Here is a 22,077-nt window from a genome sequence, read left to right as displayed (position 1 = left end):
CATACTTGGCTGTTTTGCTGAGAAAAACCCAGCCTCATTAGATGGGCTCGTAACTGAAAGAGATGCTATCCACTGTTTAAATTATTTAAATATAAACTTTAATGAAAATGCTATCTGATTTTTTATGTGAACTATTTCATGACAACTGATTAATATTGTTATGTTAAATGTAGTAGAAATTAGTGATGGAGTTGTTTGAGGGGCTTCTCAGAGATGGGACTCAGAAGACTGGCACTGACTGCAAATAGAAGCTAGGAGCTTATATAAAATAACACTGTGAGGCAGTATTATTTTGTCATCAGTATTTTTGTGACTGTGTGTTGGCTGAGAGAATTCCGTTGCTTGGGAAAGTAGATTTGATTTGGACAAGACAAGACAAAAACTGGGCTTTTTACTAGCTTACATCACATCTGTGTTCATACATTTAGTGACAAAAGGAGGTTTCTGGCAATAAACCTTTGCAGCGTAGACCAGATTTTTGAGGAACTTTTTCTATGCTGAAGATGGTAGTATAGAAAAAAAAGTGCTTATTGTATTACTCATTTCATCAAAAATGTCATTATATAAATTCTCTTCTAAAAAAATAATCACTTAATTAAAAAATTTGTCTTCAGAGAAGATGCTGCAAATTCTTCTGTGGCTTCAAGTAACTTCAGAAAGGTCCATGGAGCATATTAGTACAAAGTATGTAAGAAAGCTTACCTATGTCATGCATTAGACAAGACAGGCACACTGCACTTTGCAGCTCATTTCACCATACTGTGATGTGGTTACAATCTTACACATTAATGAGAGCTGTATAAACCAGGATTTTTTTTTTCCCTCTCTAATTAATACTGCTAGATAATAAGACCTGGCATTGAACTACATATAGAAGTTCTCAGATTAAATCCTCTCCTATCTAAAGGTGTTCTCTGGCATCTTTTTTGATACATAATCATTATCATGCAGGGGGAAAAAAAGGCGATAAAAGCACCAGGCTACCTTTATGCTCTTCAGTTGGTGGAGATTAATTACTGCCGATGCAGCTGACAGGAAAGGATAGAAGTAATAATGGTTTTCATTACCAAAACCTAATGGAGTGGTCAGGAAAGAAGAATAACTTGTAATCTTTTAACAATCTGAGAGCAATTGATTGAAATGTTTCCATATTTTGTTCTTTAGTCCAAGTGGAATCTAGAAAATAACTAAACCACGCAGCCCAAATGCTCTAGTATTGATCTAATATTTGAGAAAGTGATTTGCACTGTAAACTGCTTAAGGTGAAACTGACTGTTCTGTATGTGAATCTGTATATGTATATGACTGCAGAATTACATCCAGAGTATATACTTGATTGTTACTATTATTGGTAATCTAGGCAAAGGACTACACACATTTAAAATATTTTGCAGGCACATATTTTTAGATAAATTGTTGCACTGTTATATTTAATAGAGTGGTACACATTTATTCTATGAAAGAATTTTAATCTGGGTCTACTTTCGTTAGGAAACAAATTTGCAGAGGCAGTTGGATTATTTGGGCCTTTTTAAAACCCTATTCCAAGGTGCCAAAATATGTTCTACTTTTCATTGGAAGATTCCTAATATGTTCTAGGTCACATTTTATTTAAATTACTTGCACTAGGACAGCTACAGAGTTACTTTATAAATAAAAACACATATCTGAGAAGTTATAATAGTGTTTTCATGCACAGCCTTGTTTATAGTTTGTTTATATGGAGATCTAGAGTAAACCAAACAAATATTTTTTTTTATTTATGACTTTGGGAAGGATTTACTTTCTTCTTTGAAACAAAAAAAACCCAAAACATAAACTGTATCAACAGAATATAGAGATTTATTCTTATGAAGAAACAGGCTATGAAGTAAACCCAAGTCTGAGCTCAAGGCCCAGAATCTTTGTTGCCTTGCACTTCATGCTGTGTCAATGGAGCATTACAGAGGTTTAATCTACTATACTAAAATATGTGCTGCAATTCCTTTGAGTTTACTTGTTCCATTGAAAGAGTTCAGCCAGTTGGTGTGAGATCATCTCCTGATAAACATTACTCTCCTGTAGTACTGCATTGCCCCTGTAGAATCTGATAGTGCAGGTACAACACAAGCTAAGCGAGGTGAGTCAGGTAGGAAGAGGTGTAACCAAAACAGTCTGATAACCCTCTTGCTGTGAGCAGATGTATCTGGAAGTTCAAACTGGGGCAAGGGCTGGAGCTATCTAGACTCCATTGGGGACCACATTGCAGCCCAATAGCCAATGGTTAATTTATTCCTGCCATTGTGATTTAGTCACAGTCAGCACTCATTTTGCACTGCTGCAGAATGACTATGCAATCAGCATGGCAGTAGAAAATCTGGTTCTGCTTCCCATTTTAAATGGCACAAGTTCACTAAAACAGAAATAGTTCAATTATGATCATACAAGGCCCTTCTCTGGAAAACAGTTATTTTCCTTTAGTGACTTTTGATGTGCTAACATTTTAACTAAGTGTTCATGTTTTCTGTGTATTCAGTTTATGCCATGAAGGAAAGCAATTTGCTGTAATGCTACTCAAGGCACCCATTAGTAGCAAACAGCAATCTGTGTTTTTAGAGAACCAAGGCTGTTATTTCACAAAGGGAGCCATACGACTCTGCCTTAATCCTCTAGCCAGTAAGGCTCATCTTCCAGGTGTTATTCCCGACTATTTTACTGATGTTGGCTTCCCCAAAATGTTTAGAAAGTGAAAGTCTAGTTTAGATTAAGTTGTTGGTGATTTATTTAAAGAAATACAGTGTGATATGTATCTATATAAAAAAATGTAAATTTTTTTTTTTAGATAATAGAAAAAATTGCCATATGTCACATGCTCTTATTTTTAGTTGCATGTTTTGAACATCTAAGTGAGAAGAAAAATGTTTAACTTAAAAACCTTGTTCCTAAACATTCGGGAAATTTATTGCACTCTTTCGTTATTGAATCTTTGAAGCAGATATAAATAACAGTGAATAGTAATACACATTTTTCTGACACTGATACTTTGAATGCATAAAATTCTGCAGCTTCAGAGTCTATATTCTGTGTTATCAGTAGATATGCGTGACCTGAGTCAGGATCTGTCTGAATGGAATAAATGACTCCACAGAAGTCCTCCCTGCTTAAGTAGAACTGCTTGCAAAACTGTCTCCAATCTACAGTTAGAGGCCCTTATAATGATTTCAAAAGTTGTAATCTAATTTAAAAGGTATAAAGAAAAGATAAAATTATATATTTTCAGAATATAGTATTGGCTCACTCGTCATGCCACCTGATTTTACGAAGTCTTTACTCACCTTTGTGACAAAGGCTCAGTAGCCTTTCTCTGATCAAGCTAGAATGTACGACCATGGAGTAAGGTATTTTTCAGTCAATGAATTAATGTGTTGAAAAGACATACTAAAGTATTCAGTTGGGTTTTAGGACTACGCATTGGATGGCATGTTGGAAGAGCATTGTTTTAGTCTGACCACCAGAAAATTTAAGCAGCCTTTGTCTTTACAGCGCCTCCAGGAAAAACCTATACTTATTCTTCTGTTATTAAAGTTCTTTTCCCCTACACATGTGTAGGAACAGATGAGAAAATTTTTAAATACAAGTGATCAGATACTAGAGATAGATAGCCAGAAAAAGACAAATCGGAGAATTGAGTAAGTAGCAAAAATATTAATTACTATAAGGTAGTCAATAAAACAAGTACTACTCTGAGCAGCAGAACTACTGAAGCTTGGTTTCCTATGGATTTTGTCTCATGGTTGAATCCATTGGTATCAAGATATGAACTCCAGTCAAAGGTTTTCCAAGTTACAGGCATTTATCCTGGTTTTATCCTAAGTGATTTTTCTGGGACTTGATAAACATGAGTTTACCCTGTAGCCTGTCTTTTACTGAAGCATTCTATCTGGCCATTCATTTTCATATAAAATTGTAGAACTTTTATATCTTAGACAGTCTTTATCCTTTGGCAGATTTGATTGGCCAGTCTACACTGAGCAGTTGGTTCAAAAGCTGTGGGGATGTGGGTAAACAAATATTGTGAACACCTATGCCTCATTTTCTTAACAAATGAGGCTAATGAACCACTATCCCCCAGAATGTAAATACCTGTGTGTGTGTAAATGTATTTATGTATAAATCCAAAAGTGAATGAAATAGAGGTGACAGAAAGAAACAATTAAAAAACTATAAGAAAATAGAGTGGTGAAAGGCAGCAAAGGACACTACATATTAAAAGCAGTTCAAAGGAATGCCCTTGGCAGCTTTCACAGGAAGATATCTTATTTAACTTTCCTGCCATGGTTTAATTCTGAAGTCACAACTAAATTTACAGGAACAGCCTTTGTGAAGGGTTTATCAGATTTTCAGAAAGCCCTTCTAAGACAGACTGTTACCTAAACTAAAAACAGCAGTAATCCAAAGTATAGCAACATGAAAACAGGTAAAGAGAACTTCCAATGGTTCTTAGGGTTTCTGGGTCTTGGTAAACATGAGTTTGTGCTGTAGCCTTTCTCTTACTGCAGGTACTCTGTTTGGCCATTATTTTTTTTTTTTTTCATAAAAACGGCAAGACTATAATATCTTTGAGATCTTCCAGGCAGTCTTTTTGTTAACTATTCCTACAGGTACAATAAAGACCCAGCTTAATTTGCTGATGGAAGAAAGTGGATACTATGGTTGGACCATAGAGACTCCACAAGCTCCTCTGCCAGCAGTCCTTCATTATCTTTTCAGTACAGAAATGTTGCCTGATGTCTACCTGAATTTTCCATGCTGCAATTTTAAGTCTTCACCATCTGCATAACAAGTGTAATGAGCAAGCTGAAATTAAAATATCTGCAACCTCTGCCCTTCAAATCAGTCACAAATTAAACCTGAAAAGAATGTTTTCTAGTGGGGAAAAAACCTTCAGAAGAAATCCTTTCTATTAATCTCTCCCCACTAAGGAAAAATATGTATCCTTGCTTAAAAAGAATAGAAACACATGTAATTAAAAAAATTTTTTTTTCCTGAAATTTTATTTGTCTTCATCAGATCTTGAAGTAAATGCTGATTTAGAAACCTCAGACTTTTTGACAGATGGCAATGGAATAGATATCTTTCACAAGCAGCAAATCAGCAAAACGCGTAGGATATTCATGGCAAATTTGAAAGCCATTCTGTACACATAGTTCCTAGGTGACCCTTCAGATCTTAACAGAAAGATAGCATCATCGGAACCAGCCACACAACATTATTGGTAGGAGCATTTACAACATTATTCTACAGTGTTTGCTTGCAGTATTGCTTTCTTCTTTTAACAATTGCTAAAAAATTGCTAGTTGACTTTTAGGGTGAAAAATTGGCCCAATGCAGAGGATTTTTAGAAACCCGAACATAAACATTTCCTACACACACCTTTGTCATTGTCATTTGAATAGTCTAGTGACATGTCTGACCCTTTGCCCAGTACTGTACTCACTAGAAAGTGCTTTTATTGTAGTACAGGCTTTTCTGTTTTTTTGATCGGAAGGTTGCTAGTAAATTCCCTTACAGTTAGCTGTATTTGGGTAATATTCTCTACGAGGAAAAGAATCAATGCAAATGGTAATCCTTCAAAACAGCTGAGACAGCACTGCATGCCAGAGGGCTGAAAAAATATGAATGAACATTCTCTGATTTACCAGCGAGGTCCATTCCTCCAGTCAAGTATTTAATCTGATGACAAGGAGATAAGGGACTTTGTACAGCTTAGAGACCAACCTAACATCACAAATATGATACAAACAAGTACACCTTTGGAAGTAATTATAATGCAGCACAATGAATATCTCCTCTGTCTCCAGTTCTGTGCATACAGTTGTAAAGGACGCTACAAGTTCTTGAATATCAGTATGTGTAGGAAGAAAACGTTGTTTTGGAGCATAAACAACCTTGCACATTTTCTCATTCCCTGTTAAAAAGCCTAGAATTTTATTTTCCAAAATAGGCAAAAAAAATAAAGTCAGATTTAGTTTTCTCCTAATCAAAGTCTACTCAAGTGCCAAATTGCCTATTTCATTTATTGCCCAATAATATCCATTAGATAAAAATAGTAAGCATAATAAGAAATCAGTTGAACAATGCTTGCTTTCCATCTTCAAACTCATCATTTGTGAATTAATGATAGTTCTTTGTGATATATGAAAGCTTTTCCTTTGTTTTTTGATTTGGTGTGAAGTTATGAAACCCTGCATTGTGCAGGCTTACCCCTGGCAAGAACCAGCTATGAGAAATGTCACTGATTAAAATAAGTACATTTTGTTTCCTAGTGATTACTTTGTTCTGTTATCATTTTGAAAGCTAAATGAACTGTGGTACTTCTTAGCCTAGTAACTAGCAGAGACTTAGAAATAGGAATTAAATATGTTTCTGCTGGAAAGTCCAGGTGAGGGCTGAACAGGAGTTTACCAACTTCAAGTGCAGTTTCCTCAATGTGAACTAACATTAGAGCGTTGCTCAACTGAAGTACACAGGAAGTTTGACGCAGGTCAACCTCTATCAGGAGAAGCAAAGTCCAATTCATGAAAATATCCCTACATATGCACTTATATGCCTATGGCCATATAAGTATTAGTGACATATTAATCAGATTTGGGCTTTTGCAAATGTTACCTTGTTTTCAGCTGGGAGACTGTCTCACCCCTTTCCTATCTTGAGCTATTGACAGCAAGTAGGCTAGGCAGCAGATGGGGATGCAGAGCAAACATATATTCCTCCATTTCTGCAAAGTTTTTTTTCCACATCTTTTCTCTAATTCCCTACCACTGATCTGTTTAGTGAATTTCCACTCCTCCCATACTAAACAGAAGATGGGGGCCCATGGACAAGGGGGAATTGAAATGGTGATAAAGTTTACGTGAAAGTTTATATATCTGCAAGGCAAGGTTGTAGGAAAGACAGTGTATTTTATTAGAATAATTCGTATAGTTGGGAAAAAAAAAGATGAGCTTTTGGGCATACAAGTCCTTCTTCAGTTCTGTGGAACATGTGCACACATTTGGTTGAATAATTTCAGTTTCCATCTACAGTGCTTACCATCCGTGGTTAACTAAAACTTGCCTTTGGCCAATAACATGAATTCTTTTGAAAAAGCCTGAATAAAACTGAGAAAAGTTGCATGAAAATGACTTTTCTTTTTAAATTCTCTGAAAGGTAGGTACAAGATGAAGATTGCAGCATGCTGGGTATTTTTTATGCACAGTGTACATGCAGTCTGTGTATATTCTGCAGTTTTTCTCTTATAGACATATGTATGCCTTAGTTTTCACATCATGGAGCAAATGTAGAGTTTGCTTTAAACAGTGGACTTCTCCTCTGGGATTATTAGTAGGATGCCAATTCTAACTGGAGGTTAGCAGCATTGTCAAAAATCCACGTTAGGACTGTATTAAGGAGCTACAGCATTTCGCATTGGCCATGAGACATTTATCAGGTGATAACTACTAGCAGCTATAGACCCGGGCCAAATTCAAATGAATAACCTTGATGTGAAAGACCATGTATTGTGTTCAGTGAGCCATTCTGTTGCCTGAAACTGTGGACTTAGTGATCCAGGACTAAATTAAATAGAAACAGTCCAATGAATGCCCAATTTTACTCAGTCATCCAAATATATTATGATATTACAGCACTGTGGAGAGATATACTGTGGTTGAGATAATTGTGACTGTTAATTTTCAGCCTTGTTGCTAAAGGACATTCCTCTGGAAATTATTACAAAGATGAAGGAAAGCATTATTTGAAAGACAATTACTTTTATTTAACTCCAGACTGAAAGGCAAAGGAATTTATGATGTTTGTAACTGTTTGATACTATTTCTATAAAATGTGTTTGTTTCCATAAACATGCACAAAATACATTCACGTGGCAGTGTCAAATAATTATTGCAAATCTGGCTTGGTTCTTCTTTTTAGACAAAACATAACAGCATAATAGTGTGATGAAGATCTGGGTGGCTTTCTGGTCGATCTTAGTTTTTCTTCCTAAATGTCTGATGGCACACCTGGTCTTCACATGTCAGTTCCTACAGTATTAAAAAAATTAGTAAGTATATAGAGGTACAAATTGTATTTTGCATAGACAGCAGATCCCACCAGGAATTACTACAACTAAGCCACTGCATTAAAAAGATAAGCTTATGAGAAAGAGAACAGAAAGAATAGTGTATTATATGTAACCAATCAGTAGGCACACACTACATGTTGCAGTAATTAAATTTTGACAATTGAATTGAGCTCTAAAAAAAATAAATATGAAGATGCATTAAAATTGCTCTTTAATGCATTGGTCTTTAATGCAAGGCTTTTTCATGCTCTGTTATTAAAACAATATACTCTAATAGTTTATAATTCATACGTTACCTCATAATTCATGAGAAGCAATGAAACAAGGAAATGAAAAAAAAAAGGAGGATGCTTTAAAAAGATGAGGACATTTGGTCCAGAGATACACCCAGCCATTTTTCAGAGGCCGGAAAAATGCACCATTTTTGCTCAGTGTTAAAACTGACCTCTTAAACGTTGTCACACCTGCACATTGCAAGGGAGTCAGTTTGGTTAGTCTTCTGATTAGCCAGCATTCCTGTGCCAAATAAGGCTTTGAGGTGAACTGAGGCTGGCTTTTTGGTGAACAGTTGGCCAAATCCACAACAGAGTTTCTGCAGACTGTTATAAGAATCTACCTGGTCCCTCTGTTTCGACAAATCTTAGCCTGAATCCTCGTGCTGGCATGTTGAACCTTTGTTGGGTCAGTGTTTGAATATGTGTTAAAATCACATTGAAAAAGTGTGCTGGATAGCTGGCTTTTAGTTAGGTGGCAGATAGTGTTTTTTAATTCATTGCTTTGACCTTTCAAGCATACAGACTTGAGGCAATGTGGTTGGCCATACCAGCTATCTATCTGTAGGGAAACTTGTGAAGGAGTAGATATCTAGATGCAAACCATGAGATAGAAACAATGAGCTTTCCTCCATAATCTCTCTGCAGCCACCTATTGCACCATCCAACATTACCATGCACATTTATTGATTGATCTCCCAAGAAACTCTGGAATCGTTATTATTATGTATCTATTTTTTTGCAATCATTCTGGACTTCATCGACTGCTTATTTCCTGCACAGGGTCTTCTGGCCTCTCTTGGACTCACCTCATTTATCTTTGGGCTACAGCTTACTAACTTAGATGTATGACTGTTTTGTCTTTTTTATTGTACTAGCATAAAGTAATTGCAGCGTAGGTTGTTTGCAGGATCCTCTTGAGTATCCAGAGGTTTCTGATCTGTATTACAGCATAGTATGCTAAAATTTCATAGTGCTTCTTTCACAACAAAAAATAATACTTTTCTTGCCATCTGTCCCATACTGGTATTTTTTTTTTTCTACCAACAATTATATAAGAATGAGATGATGTTAGACGTGCAATGTAACAAGAAGGGTTAATAGCTGGAGAGCAGTGAAGTGGAGAAAAAAAAACACTGCAGGGTTATGACTTAATTGGGAGCAGGTGGAAAAAAATTGAGCATTCCTGAGTTGTAGCAGAGGGGGGGATTTCCTTAGAGTTCAGAGATCAGAGCTGTCCAAATATTAAAGACCATTCTAACTAGAACAAGTAACAAACCTTCGAAATGGAAAACCGTACTTTTTTGCAGTCTCAGTTATGTGCTATGTAGCTGTATAGGAGCCCTTACCAGATGCAGTAGGTCTCCTTCAATCCAGTGCTTCCAGCCCCTGTTATTCTTTTCACCTTTCTGAACACATACCAGTTTGTCACCATCCCAGGTCACTAGTGTCTGCATGAATCAGATAATTAACTCAGATAAGTTAACAAGAAATTTATGAATATGTGAAAGTAAGCTCAATTGAACAATGAGAAGACACAATTACAGTTGCTTTCTATCATACCCCATCTTCCTCCTAAAAAGCCCCAGATCAACCATTCAACGCAAACCCGAATGCATTCAAGATGACAAGTGTTTTGATGTGAAGCTTTTACAGTGCTTTGTTGTCATTTGCATTAATTTCTTCACATACACAAATAGAAAGTTTTCATGTTAACTAGTGAATTGCTGAGTGAATTAACAGATACTTGTGCAATGTATGCAAATTGTATTTTTCATTCTTGCTGTTTAAAGCTATTAATACAAAGACTATAAGGTTTCATGAGTGAAGACCTGGGGGCTTATACCAACTAGCGCTGCGCTAACATGTTTCTAGCTCTGCGTAAAATAACAAGAGGAAGTATATGTTAGTTATTATCATCTCATACAATAAATTTATTTATTTTATAGCATCTTTCATGTACTTTCACAAAAGACCTTTAAAGAGATATGTTCATGAACTGGAAAATGTGCTCTAGCTGACCCTGCTTGAGCAGAGGGGTTGGACTAGGTAATCTCAGGAGGTCCCTTCCATCCTCGGCTGTTTCATGATTTGGTGTGATTCAGAGTCTATTACTAATAAACAGGGTATGGGGTATGCAGATATGACCATATCTGTAAGGAAAAGCTCTCTTTACAGGCTAGATTGTCTACTCAGATACACTAGAGTAAATGCAAAGCAACTTTGTTTGAATTGTTCTAGATTTGAACCATTGTACTTTAGGGAGACATTTAACCATGTATCATAGGCAAATCCTCATCAGAGACCAGTTACAGTCAGTGGAAGTTCAGTTATTAAAAAGTTCGAAGAGTATTGGGAGCTTAATTCGCTTTCTAGTTCAGCACTGGATGATTTATTTCTCTTATGAGGGAGCTTTCTATTAATAACGAGACGAAACTCATTTCATTTCAGTTAACTTCTTATTTACAGAATTTTTAAGCTACATGCTCTTTAAATTATCCATGCCCTCTTTATATTTAGATGTTGCTTAGCAGTTTTACTGCCTTGATCTAACTTCAATGTGTTTGAGGCATTGTTTTGTTAATAAAATGATCAGAAAATTCTTTTTGAGCAATCCAGAGAACAGTGGCACGACATGCCTCCTTTTTCCCTCTCCTCTTCTTAGAAACAAATAATTTGTTTAGAAAAGCATAAATAGGCAAAAATTATTAAACTGGGTAGGGTTATAATTGTACGGGCTGTATTTCCTTCCTTCCAAATAATTGATAATGAAGAGGATAGTCTGCAAGTGAAATGATTTTGCACAGACAGGCTGCGGCTTTGATAGTGGTGAAGAGCACTAGAGGAGCATTAGTCTATGGATTTAAGGAGCGATGCAACTAACACGTCCTTAGATCCTTTGTAATGCCTTCAGCTGATCTAAACAGATGTGGGAGCAATGTTTTAAAGCACAAACTCTGTCACAGGAATATATCCCACCCAGTGCTCACTGGAGAAAGTGACAGGAAGAAAATTTAGAGATAGGGATATTCAGGACTCTGGAAAAAAATGTGTCTTATTTGATGCCTTGCAGTGCTGTGAATGAGAAATAATTTGGAAGAAGTAATAGGAATTACACTGCACAAAGTTAGTTTGAGAATGAAAAGTGATCCATAGTGAATAAACAATGTCTTGTGTTAAATTTGTGCCACTCCACTGAAGGATGATATGAGTTCAAACGTAAACATGTCCTTTATGCTGCCAATTTCCTGTGGCAACTGCCAAAACAAAACAGGTCTTGTTGACAGTGAGCTTTGATCTCAGCTTCTCAGAGTTTGGCAAAAAGTTATGGAACCTTGTTTATTGAGAAGAAACTGATGGAAAAGACAGCGTATGTTTGGAGAAGAGCAAGAAAGCTGAGAGCTGAGTGGAAAAATAAAACCGCGGTAATTGGCGGAGGAGTTGATACAGGTAGATTCAGTGAATGGTGACAAAGACAGGCAGGTGATGCAACATTAGCAAGACTCTGATGGGGACAGTCAATGGAAATTTAAGATATACTGCCCTTCCTAACTTTGAAAATCTTGCTTAAGTATTTTAGGGGTGAGAAGAGAGTAGAACAGAAGCAGTATTGATACAGAAATATGAAGATGAATTCAGTAAGTTAATTTAATTACTGCTTGTATGTGTTGATTTCCTTACTAACTTCCCTGATACAGTCTTGTTTGAATGCCTCACAGGAACAGACTTATTAGACTCGGTCTGTCATAGGAGGTAGGGCATGGTTTGACATGCGATATGGTCCTTGATCCAAACATTACTTGTCCACGTATCTCACTGAAAGGTGTCTGAACATATGCCCATAGTTTCCTAGGGGAATCTTGAGCTCAGGTTACTCCTATAATCCTAAAGATAGTAAAGCATGCAGTGCTGGGGCTCCTTGCCTGTCTGCCACTGCCAACGGTTTGCCACCCATATCAGTGGTAGCTTTGGCTCACATTTTTATCTTGTCTCTTCCCAAAGCTCCCTTAAGGTTAATAGCTAAGTGCAGGTTTATTTTTAACAATGTCCAACTGTTAAACTGTCCAACTGAGGCTGAGCAGACTCAGGTTAAAAATACAGTGTGAACCTAGCCATTCAGAACTGAAAAATTATATTGACACGCAGAAAGTCCTAAATTCAAAGGGTTGAATTTACAGTTTTATTGAGGAGGATACATAGGTAAAAATCCAGCTCTTCTGCTACTTTCTAAATAGAAAAAGGTGTATCATAGGAAGGCTGGAAAAATCCCCTACTAGAAAACCTTGTAATTAGTGATTGTCCTCACATATCTGAGTAACCATTTTGATTTGCATTTATAATAAATGCTTGTAGCAGGAAATGAAACTGTGTCAAGATGCAAGTTATTTCTGCTTTATAAAAATCCTCTGATGTCTGTAAAACACTGCATTTTTTTTTCATGTATTCAGCTGATTTTTGGAACTGCTCAGTCCTGGTGCTGACTATAGTGTAAACAAATACCAGGTACCAAATTTTTACCTTTACTACTCGGTTATCCAGTCCTTTGGTATGTTCTTCAAACTCCACTCCCACAGTGAAATCCAGGTCGTAGTTTCTGAAAGTACTGAGTGATTTTGTTTTAAAATTATCTCCGTTTTGAACAATCTCCTTTGTTTGTTTCAAGTGTTTTGCAATCTTACGAGTTGCAAAATCAATACCTATGAAAAAACAGAAAAAAGAGTATCACAATGAAAATTCCAATGTTTGTTACCAAAAATAAAAAAAACACAGCAGTTCTATTTACACGTCATAAAAATAACATTTTATGTGGAACATTGTTCCATAAATGACACTTTTACCTGCAACATATTGCAGAGAAAAAGATTATTTCAAAGAAAAATAATCTTATTATTGCAAGTAGACTTTCAATTTGAGGATCTTCCACTGATTATAAATTTATTTATTAATGGGATATTTGTGGGAATGTTATAAGCAGAGTTACAACATACAACCAATAGTGAACAGGCACTGTCATGTTAAATCATCCAAATCTCCAGTGTTTTTGGAGAATGTGAAACAACAGGGGCTACTGAGACTGACATCGCCTTTTTGGCCTCATTCACACATGAAGCTGTGGGATGCCAGGAGTGCTACTATCATCTTATGCCTGGGAGCCATTCCCTTTCCTAAGCATGCAGTGTAAATCATGTAGGCATATGAGGGTACTAGTATGTGCAGGGTTATAAATGTTTGCCACCCCTAAAAGAAGGATCTCAGAATAATATTCCTTTTCAGAAAATAAGCATGTTAGAATGAGCATGTAATCAAGAGGATTTTGGCAATTTACTCTTACGAGGAACCTATAGTCTGTGGGAGTATACAAGAGGTTAATTAATTAATTTAAAAATAATGAAAATTATACTAATGAATAAAAAAGAAACAATCAAATAAAAGCATGACTTATCTGTTATTTTTAGACAGCAGACACAGAAATAATTTGTAGTTTAGATGTTAAAGGGAGACAAATTCAAAGTCAAAAAAGTGTCAAACTACAGGATTTGACAGTACCTGTTTAATATTCTGTCAATGTTTTAAGCAGTACTGATCTCCTTAACATCCTTATTTTGTTCATGATGAAGACTAACATTAAAATGTAAACAACTGCTTGCAACTGAATGCATTGAAAGTTACCAAAAGGAGAATATGTATTACTATCATGACAGTTTGCCCCAGACAATCCACCGAATGCCAGCTGCATTACCATCTGCAATAAATATTTCTGACCAGCTGGCAGTGAATCTTATTATGGTGCTATATGCAAATGAAATAATCTCACATGCTTCTGCAAGAGATTGAAAAATGGTATTGGTTTGTTGGCCATCCTTTAGTGGTTTCACATGCGAGTTAATCATTGTCAGCTCAGCAGTGCCACATACTAATGGAGCCCTTTTTCTTTCGGTAGATTCATTATATTACTTGTGAGGTACTAATTGAGTTGAGTTAGAGGATTGGCTTGAAAAAAATTGTGACTTTTGATATGGGGAATAATGTTCTCGTTCAGTATTTATATTCAAGACTTCTTGGGTATATTTTATCTGCTGTGGTGGATTAAAGGTATCTCTGGGTCTGATTTATAGACAGGTAACATAAAATTTAGTTCTCTCTGAGGAAAAAAAATGTCTAGACTTCTAAAGAAATGCTATTTCTGACTAATATATGAGTCTTGTAGCTCCTGGAGAAAAATCAGGGGAGGTTTTATTAAAGCATGGTTTTCATAACTGCATTTTGAACAATACAAGCAATAAAAGTGATATATTGTTCTATTATAGTAGATTAAAATGCTTTGTAACATGTTTATGATAAAATCAAAGTTTCTGGCTTAAAGGGCAAAACTATTCTTTAATTAAAGTATAGAAACGTGTATGCATTAATTATAAGGATGGATGAATTTTAAAAAAATAAAACCTCATTGTGCTTTGAACCTGAGAACTTTATTACTTAGAGTATTAAACACATGTAAAATTGTGAGAAACAGAGCAGAAGAATATCTTTTCACCAATTCCATGTAAATTCTTTCCCATCTGAGAATCACCTATAGCCGTATGCATCTTTGCATTGCTTTTGGTGGGGTTTTTTTTGCTAATTCACTGGCACATTTTAATTAGTATAACTTGTAGCATATATATACATGTATGCACAAAAAATCATGATGTACTTATGAAGGGCCAGATCCAGACAACTGGTGCAAGTAGCTCCTTCATCCCAACAGGTTGCTTGCATTTGTATTGGGAGAGTAGGTTGAAAATTTTATCAGAAAGTTCAGTGAGTACCTCTCCAGTACAGTCTGCCCAGGGTAGGCAATGAATCAAAGTATTTCCCAGGAAAAATACATCTATATTGCATTCCTTATTCTAACACATTCTTCCTCTTGCTTTGTTTCAGGCTATTGAGTGGGTCAAATTCTTTTATTGTCATGAACTGTCACTATGGTTTTTAAGCAGGCTTCCCAGTATTGTATGCCTGTAGTCCAGACCCCATTGTAGGCTGAATCCATCCATTATTCTCCCAGTTTCCACTGGGATATATAAGATCAGAAAGGGATCAAAAATCCACTTGATTTGATAATAACAAAGTTGTAATTTATCCACTGACTGAAATGGTTCTAAGGATGCCACTGAGATGCAATGAGTAACTGCTGTAGGCCTGTTCATGTTGGCACATGGTACAAAAAAAAATATAAAAATGGAAAATAGATTACTTGTTATAAAAGGATCAGAATATAAGGATGATAATAATTGAAGTTTAGTTTGAAGCTGATATAATCGATACTTGCATTATGACAGCTAGACACTAAATTCTTATTGAATTTGAGTGAAGACCACAGTTTAAATTCTGCAGCGGGTAAATTAAAATTCAAAGAAATGCATGTTATTAGCAGGTGCTATCCTTTTCCTGGCATTTTTTCCTGGATTTTAAGGCAAACACAAGTGAAATGTTACAGCTCAACTGAAATAAACAATACAAGAATCTCATCCGATGATACCCTGGAAGGGAAGAAAGGAACAATAATGAGATAGCCACTACAACCAAATAAAAAGATACCACCATAATTACAAATCCTTTTGGAAAGAAAATAAGCACACCACAAGTGTTTAATTTGCATCCTAACAAATAAAGAAGGAATAAACCTAGAAAGTAAAGAGATCTCCATGAAGATAATTATCAGAAGAAAATTATCAAATATAATGAAATTTATCACTATGACGCAAGGCAGAACTAGAGCAAGATGACCACCGTGGCTGGTGGTTAGAGTAACACCCCACAAAAGTGATTCAGTTCTTGGAGCAAAGAGCTGAGACAGGACTGAAGCAGAAACAAAGTAGAGAGAACTGAGCTAGAAGAAAAAATTGCAGGTAAAACCAAAAGCTGAGGCAGGCAGTGAGAGAAGCCTGAGGTAGATGAAGACAGCCTGGAATAGTCAATTTGTGGCAACTAGGGGTTGGGTTAAATATCATCCAGACAAGCAAGCCCCATGGCTCACTTGCAGTTGGCATAATTAATGCTGAAATCAAATTTCAGTTCCATATAAAGTAGTAATTATTCTTTATGCATAACTGTCAAACCCAAGCACTTGAATTAATTCAGTTAGTGCATATCTTTCTCCTGAAATTCATGATATTGGCTTAACAGTTCTTATTTTTAAAAAATAATTTTTTTTGTACCTCACAAGTATATGTGTATAGTATTTACAGACAAAAGTTATTGAGCTTTTCTCCATAAATGCAAAGGCTAAAAACTATGAATAGGGAAACTTCCCTTTCTCTCTTAAAAGAATTGATGCTTTGAGTAAATTATAACGCTTTTCAATTGTTGAATAATGATGAGAGATTATTTTTATGTGTTTACGTGTATTTTTTCTCTTTCAATCTGAACAGGTAAATAAAGTAGAGTTAGGATTCTTTGATGAAAGTAAAACTAGTAGAAAATCAGTGAAATCATCAAATTTTTCATGTCGGTTAAGGATTTTGTGGTAGTTATCCCTAAGTCAGTCAATAGTGTAGACATTGAGAATTACTTGAAAATGTATAGATTTAATTACCTGATTATCTTCTATGTGTTGGACTCTTCTTCCTAAGAAATACATTTTCTTATCTGGTGGAAGATAGCTATACAGTGTACTTGTTGATTTCGAACCCCTGAATTGTTTTTATAATCTACATCTTTACAAGTAGTTATTTTGGAATCTGAGCAAACAAGTTCTTTAGATCTCTATTAATTTGGCTCAACACCTTTTAAACAAAGCACAAGGAACCCCAAGTCTGATCTCGACTTCTGATGAAATGTGCAAGGAACTTTGACCTGAAAAAGCTCCTGTTTATCAGCATCGCTCTTAGAGTGGTGTCAGCTACTGTAGAAAGGCAGAGAAATAGGAAGAGAAAATGCTGAACAGAAGATAAGAATCAATGACCACTAGATAGAAAACAACAAGAGATCTGGGAATGAGAAGTGCATAGACCCAGCTGGGCCCCTGAGGGCTATCAATTGCAAGCATAAAAATAAAATGCAGGATTGATTTTTGCCACATGCTAATTTATGATTCAGAGCCAGACAGACATCTCCAATCTAGGTTAAATTAGCCAATTCTAATGACTACTTTTTTGTATAAGTTTTATAGACATCATGTGTGCTAAGGAAACAACGGTCCTTTATGCCCTTCATCTGTGATGTTGTAGAGCTGGAAGAAGATTCTGGATTCTAAAAATCACACTTCTCATGCATGTATAAATCTAACTCCCATTTTTTTTGCAGTTTTTGGAATGCAGCTACATTACTTTAGTGGTAGAAAGGTGATAGCTGTTCTTTCAATGCCAAACCAGAGTGTACTGAAGAAATTCTTGAGGAGTGTTGATGTCTTCTATTATTTATTCTTTTCAGCAAACTAAACATCTACATCTCTGCTAACATGAGTAGAGGAAGAATCTCCTGCATGCTACTTGCATAATCATAATGTCCTGAAGCAAAAAGTTTATGCCTTTATGAGAACAAAAATGCTTGAAAGGCAATTTATATTGAAAATAATAGATGCAGCAAAAGAAGACTTTTCTCTCATAAAATTATCTCACACTCATTACAAAAATTGAGTCTGTCAGTGTGGGGAAAAATCAATCTACAAACAACATAAACTTGATCTTTATATGAACCGACAGGGATATTGCTTGCATTCAGTTAACAGTGTTTTGGTATTCTAGCATCTACAAAGAGCATGCTTAATATCCTATACAATGTATACACAAACTGTAGCTATCAGGCCTCTAACGAGAAAGAGGCTAAGAAAGTAGTAAATTAAAGCTGCCTAAAAAGCAGAACATCTCTTTTTGCATGTACACATATATTGTTGTCATCAATGATGGTAGTAGCCAAGTGAAATTAAGCTTAGTTATCCATGTAAACATATGTTTAAGAACTCCTGTGACTTAAATCTCCTTGCTGTATAAGGATGACTTCCACAAAAATTGTCAGAAATATCTGCCCATTTATCTTTAAATGCCTTTGAAGGCTTTTATTGCCTTTACTGTGCAACTGGTGCATATAATTTCAACTAGTTCAAACCACTAATTAAGTACTAAACAGTATTGTTGCTTTAGTGATACAGAATATCCTATTCCTCTTTAACAGAGACAACCAGGTTGTGACTTGACTGTTACAGTAAGTATATACCAGCAATAAAAACCTGCTTCTGTATCTGAAAGCCTGTTTGGGTTTTTTTTCCCCATCTGTATCTGTTTTTTCATTTGTCTGAAAAAAATTAATATCTTTGGCTACAAGTCTTCTCATGTATATATACTTAGATCATTACAGTTATAAGCACATTACAATAATTTGATTTTTTATGTGATTGGCAGAAACCCTTATGCCACAGCACACATTACAGAAACAGTCTCATTAATTTTTAGAAGGATTTCATTTATAATTGAAGCATTTTCTCTTTATCTCTATATAGTTAATATTCTTTTCATTTACCTAAAGCAACCATGTAGCCTTCAAAGTTTTCATTCGTTTCCATTTCCCACGTTCCATTGTAATCAGCAGGCATGGTGGCAAGAGCTTAAAACCAACTTCAGGTGAAAAGGTGAGGCTGGAAACAGAATCTGCTAAGAGAATGTTTTATAAACCTTTTCATATCTTTTTTTATAAGGTTTATGGTTTCCTAGATAATACAGTTTAAGGGTCGGAGTGATAACCCTAGAAAACTTCGCCTTCATTAACAAAGTTCAGTTGAATAGCTGGGAGACACGGAACACTCTGAAATATGTAGTAATACAGGATATGATTTTACAGTGACCTTTGTAAAGAACTACCAGCTATTATGGGATACCTTTGAAATATGTTGAACACAGTGGCAAATTGTAAAACTCAGTTCAAGTTTCCAAGGTGAATTCTCTTTTTCAGTTCCTTTCTATGTGTCACATTTCCCTATGAAGAACCCGCCTTACAGACCTGACATACCCAGAGCTCCCATGTAAAATTGATGGAAGTCTCGAATGCATATCAAATGCACGGCAGGGCAGAAAAGGGAATATTTCTGTTGAAAATATTTTTGTTTTCCTTTGATTTTCAAAATACCAATACCTACACTTTTGCCAACTGCACTTCCATATTTTTGTTTTAATAGCAAGTTTAGAAAATGTAAAGTAAATCACAATCAATCATAATCAGTATCAATCCTATCCCATAAATGATTTTTTTAAATTACTCTGAAACATAGCAATTTGTGTTAGAAAGGTATTTTTCACCCAGCAGCATTACGTTGTTGGGGGAAAAAGCAAAGATTTCAGTTTTGCAAATAAGCACATTCAGAATGTGAATGGAGAATTTGAATGTGCAGGAGAAGTTTATCAGAATTTAAAGTAAGCACTAAGAGCAAATTAATATAAGTTAAGGTTTTAAATTCTCTGGCTTTAGATACTTAAGATAACTTACAGATGGTTCTATAGATAGAATAATTGAAGTGATTAGGAGCCAAAAAATCCTTGCTTTTCTTTCTCTCTTTTTTTAAAAACGGGAATATTATTAAAAATTTTACTAGAAAAGTGTTGTGTGATACTTAAGGAACTAACTTAAGGAAAAGAAATATCTTGATCTATACCTACAGGAGATATTAAGAGGGTTTTCAATCAGACATCAGACAAAGGCTCAAGGAACTGCAGTGACTGAAAGCTGAAATTAGGTGAATTCCTATGTGAATGCACATAGGAAGATATCCGCATTCTTAACTGTAGAATATAGTTTGTCTATTGACCGGTTTACCCAGTGAAATTGGTAATCACTGTTTTAAATCTTTATATAGGCAGAGGGTGGCTTTCTAAAACATATGCCTCATTTCAAGCATAATGTATTGGGCTGAACACATCTACTTATGTATTTGCTTCCACTATAAGAATTTCTATATGAAACACTATGAATGATGTTATGTTGAAAGTGAAATTTGAAAATCTTTGTGCTTAAATCATTGTTCTGTAGTGATATTATGTAATACTTATGCAATAAGTTTGATTTTATGTATCTTTGTGTACCTTCTTTGCCTCCGCATTGCATCAACACTAATAAATACAATATTATTTATACATTTTATATATAATACTAAAAGATCCTAGAAAAACAAGAAAAAGAAAATGTTATCATTCCTCAGCCAACCACTCACAAACACTCAAAATCAGCTGTGTAAGCCACATCAGTTCCCTTGTGCACATGCATAATAATCTTTAAGTGCATGATCACATTGTTTTTCCAACTGGAAGTCATTCTCTCCTTCAGTGTACTAAAGGGATGATGTCCAATTTATAAGCAGGTACTCCGTGTTTTACCTTATCTCTCCAGAGGCCTAATGGTGGATTTATGAGGAATGAATTGGATTGAATGTCTACAATCAACTTCTAAAATCACAGCATATGCTAGAAGCTGATGGTGAGAGATTTTATATGCTCATTGATTTCAGTTCTGAAGTGGTTTGCTTCCTATGTAACAGTCATTTTGGTAAGATGCAAAAGTCAGTGAAACTGTATCATGTGATGATCAACAATTAACGTCCATTAAGAACTAATAAAAAAATAGACCATTCTATTGCTATAGATAGGCAGAGCTAGGCACATTCTGAGAAAATTATGAGATGAGAACACCCTTTACATATAAGCCCTTAATTAACAGTATACACATATAATTGTACACGTTTTCACAGTGATGCTTTGTTTATGCCCATCCCTTATTGCTTGTTTAAATAACTTTTTTTTCAGCGTGTGTATTTTGTAAACTACATATTATGAATTCTCTAAGCATGTGTTTTCCATCAGCCTGAAATAGCTCTTTTGAGCCTTTTCAGGTAAATACGCATCTAGGAGGTTTACAGACACTAAATTTAACCAATCAAAGAATTGGCTAAGTAGGGAATTAATAAAACATGAAATATTGACTTGACAGAGTTCTGTGATGCTTCACGAGCTTTTAAAGAGAGTTTTCTTAAGGTCCACAAAGAGAATTTTCAGTTTACGAATCAATATCTTGATAGGCAGTAAAGCCACTACCACATTCAAATGCCTGCCTAAATCATACGGAGCCAAGAGACAGTACAGATGATGTTAACACATTTTTTGTTAAACACCCGTGCAGAAAATTGTAAGTCTGAAGATCACTGACCCACTGTATCCTCAGCATTCTCTTGGGTCTTGCTAGTTATACTGACCTGCCTCTCATCACATTTCAACTTTAAAATTTTAACTTATCCTCTTCAAATCTTAGAAATCATTCTATTTGCTCTGTGTTTATTGTTTATATACTGCATACATAGAGACAAACTCTCAAAATGGCAAAAGAATATTTCATTTCTCTGCTGTGAGTATAAGTTTGGGGAAATGAAGAAAAGGTGCCCTCTCCTAATCGACATAATTATTTTGTTCTCAGTATCTTTTCCTTGGAAGACCACCAGTAAAATAAGTGGGCATGCCATGTATAGGATGTACTGAACCCTGGGAATGGTGGGAGGAAGGTGTCTTCTTCAGGTTTTCCAATATGTGTGCTAAAAACCAAAGCTCCGAGCCCATAGCTTTTGTATCAGTTTTCAACCCAGGGATAAGTTTTATGGTTGAGTAGTAAGACCTTATAAATAAAGCAAAGTCATGAAAAATCAAAAGACTTTTGTTAAAAGCCTAAGTAACTTTTTCAATCTTTATT

The 22,077-nt window shown here is 35.4% G+C and overlaps 1 protein-coding gene across 1 annotated transcript; it reads right to left on the bottom strand.

Moving 5' to 3' along the window:
• Positions 1–7,834: 7,834 nt before the first annotated feature.
• RBP2 (retinol binding protein 2) lies at positions 7,835–18,987 on the bottom strand. The gene is made up of 4 exons (XM_063338983.1): positions 18,874–18,987; positions 12,892–13,070; positions 9,723–9,824; positions 7,835–8,060 (listed from the first exon to the last, which is right to left on the bottom strand). Exons 1-4 carry the CDS (start codon positions 18,944–18,946, stop codon positions 8,007–8,009), a joined length of 408 nt encoding a protein of 135 aa, XP_063195053.1. The 5' UTR covers positions 18,947–18,987; the 3' UTR covers positions 7,835–8,006.
• Positions 18,988–22,077: the final 3,090 nt, after the last annotated feature.

This window comes from Chroicocephalus ridibundus, chromosome 6, assembly GCF_963924245.1.
Source record: "Chroicocephalus ridibundus chromosome 6, bChrRid1.1, whole genome shotgun sequence".
NCBI classification, from domain to species: Eukaryota; Metazoa; Chordata; class Aves; order Charadriiformes; family Laridae; genus Chroicocephalus; species Chroicocephalus ridibundus.
The sequence above is the reverse complement of the archived record's forward strand: the minus strand, read 5'-3'. Positions and strand labels throughout refer to the sequence as shown.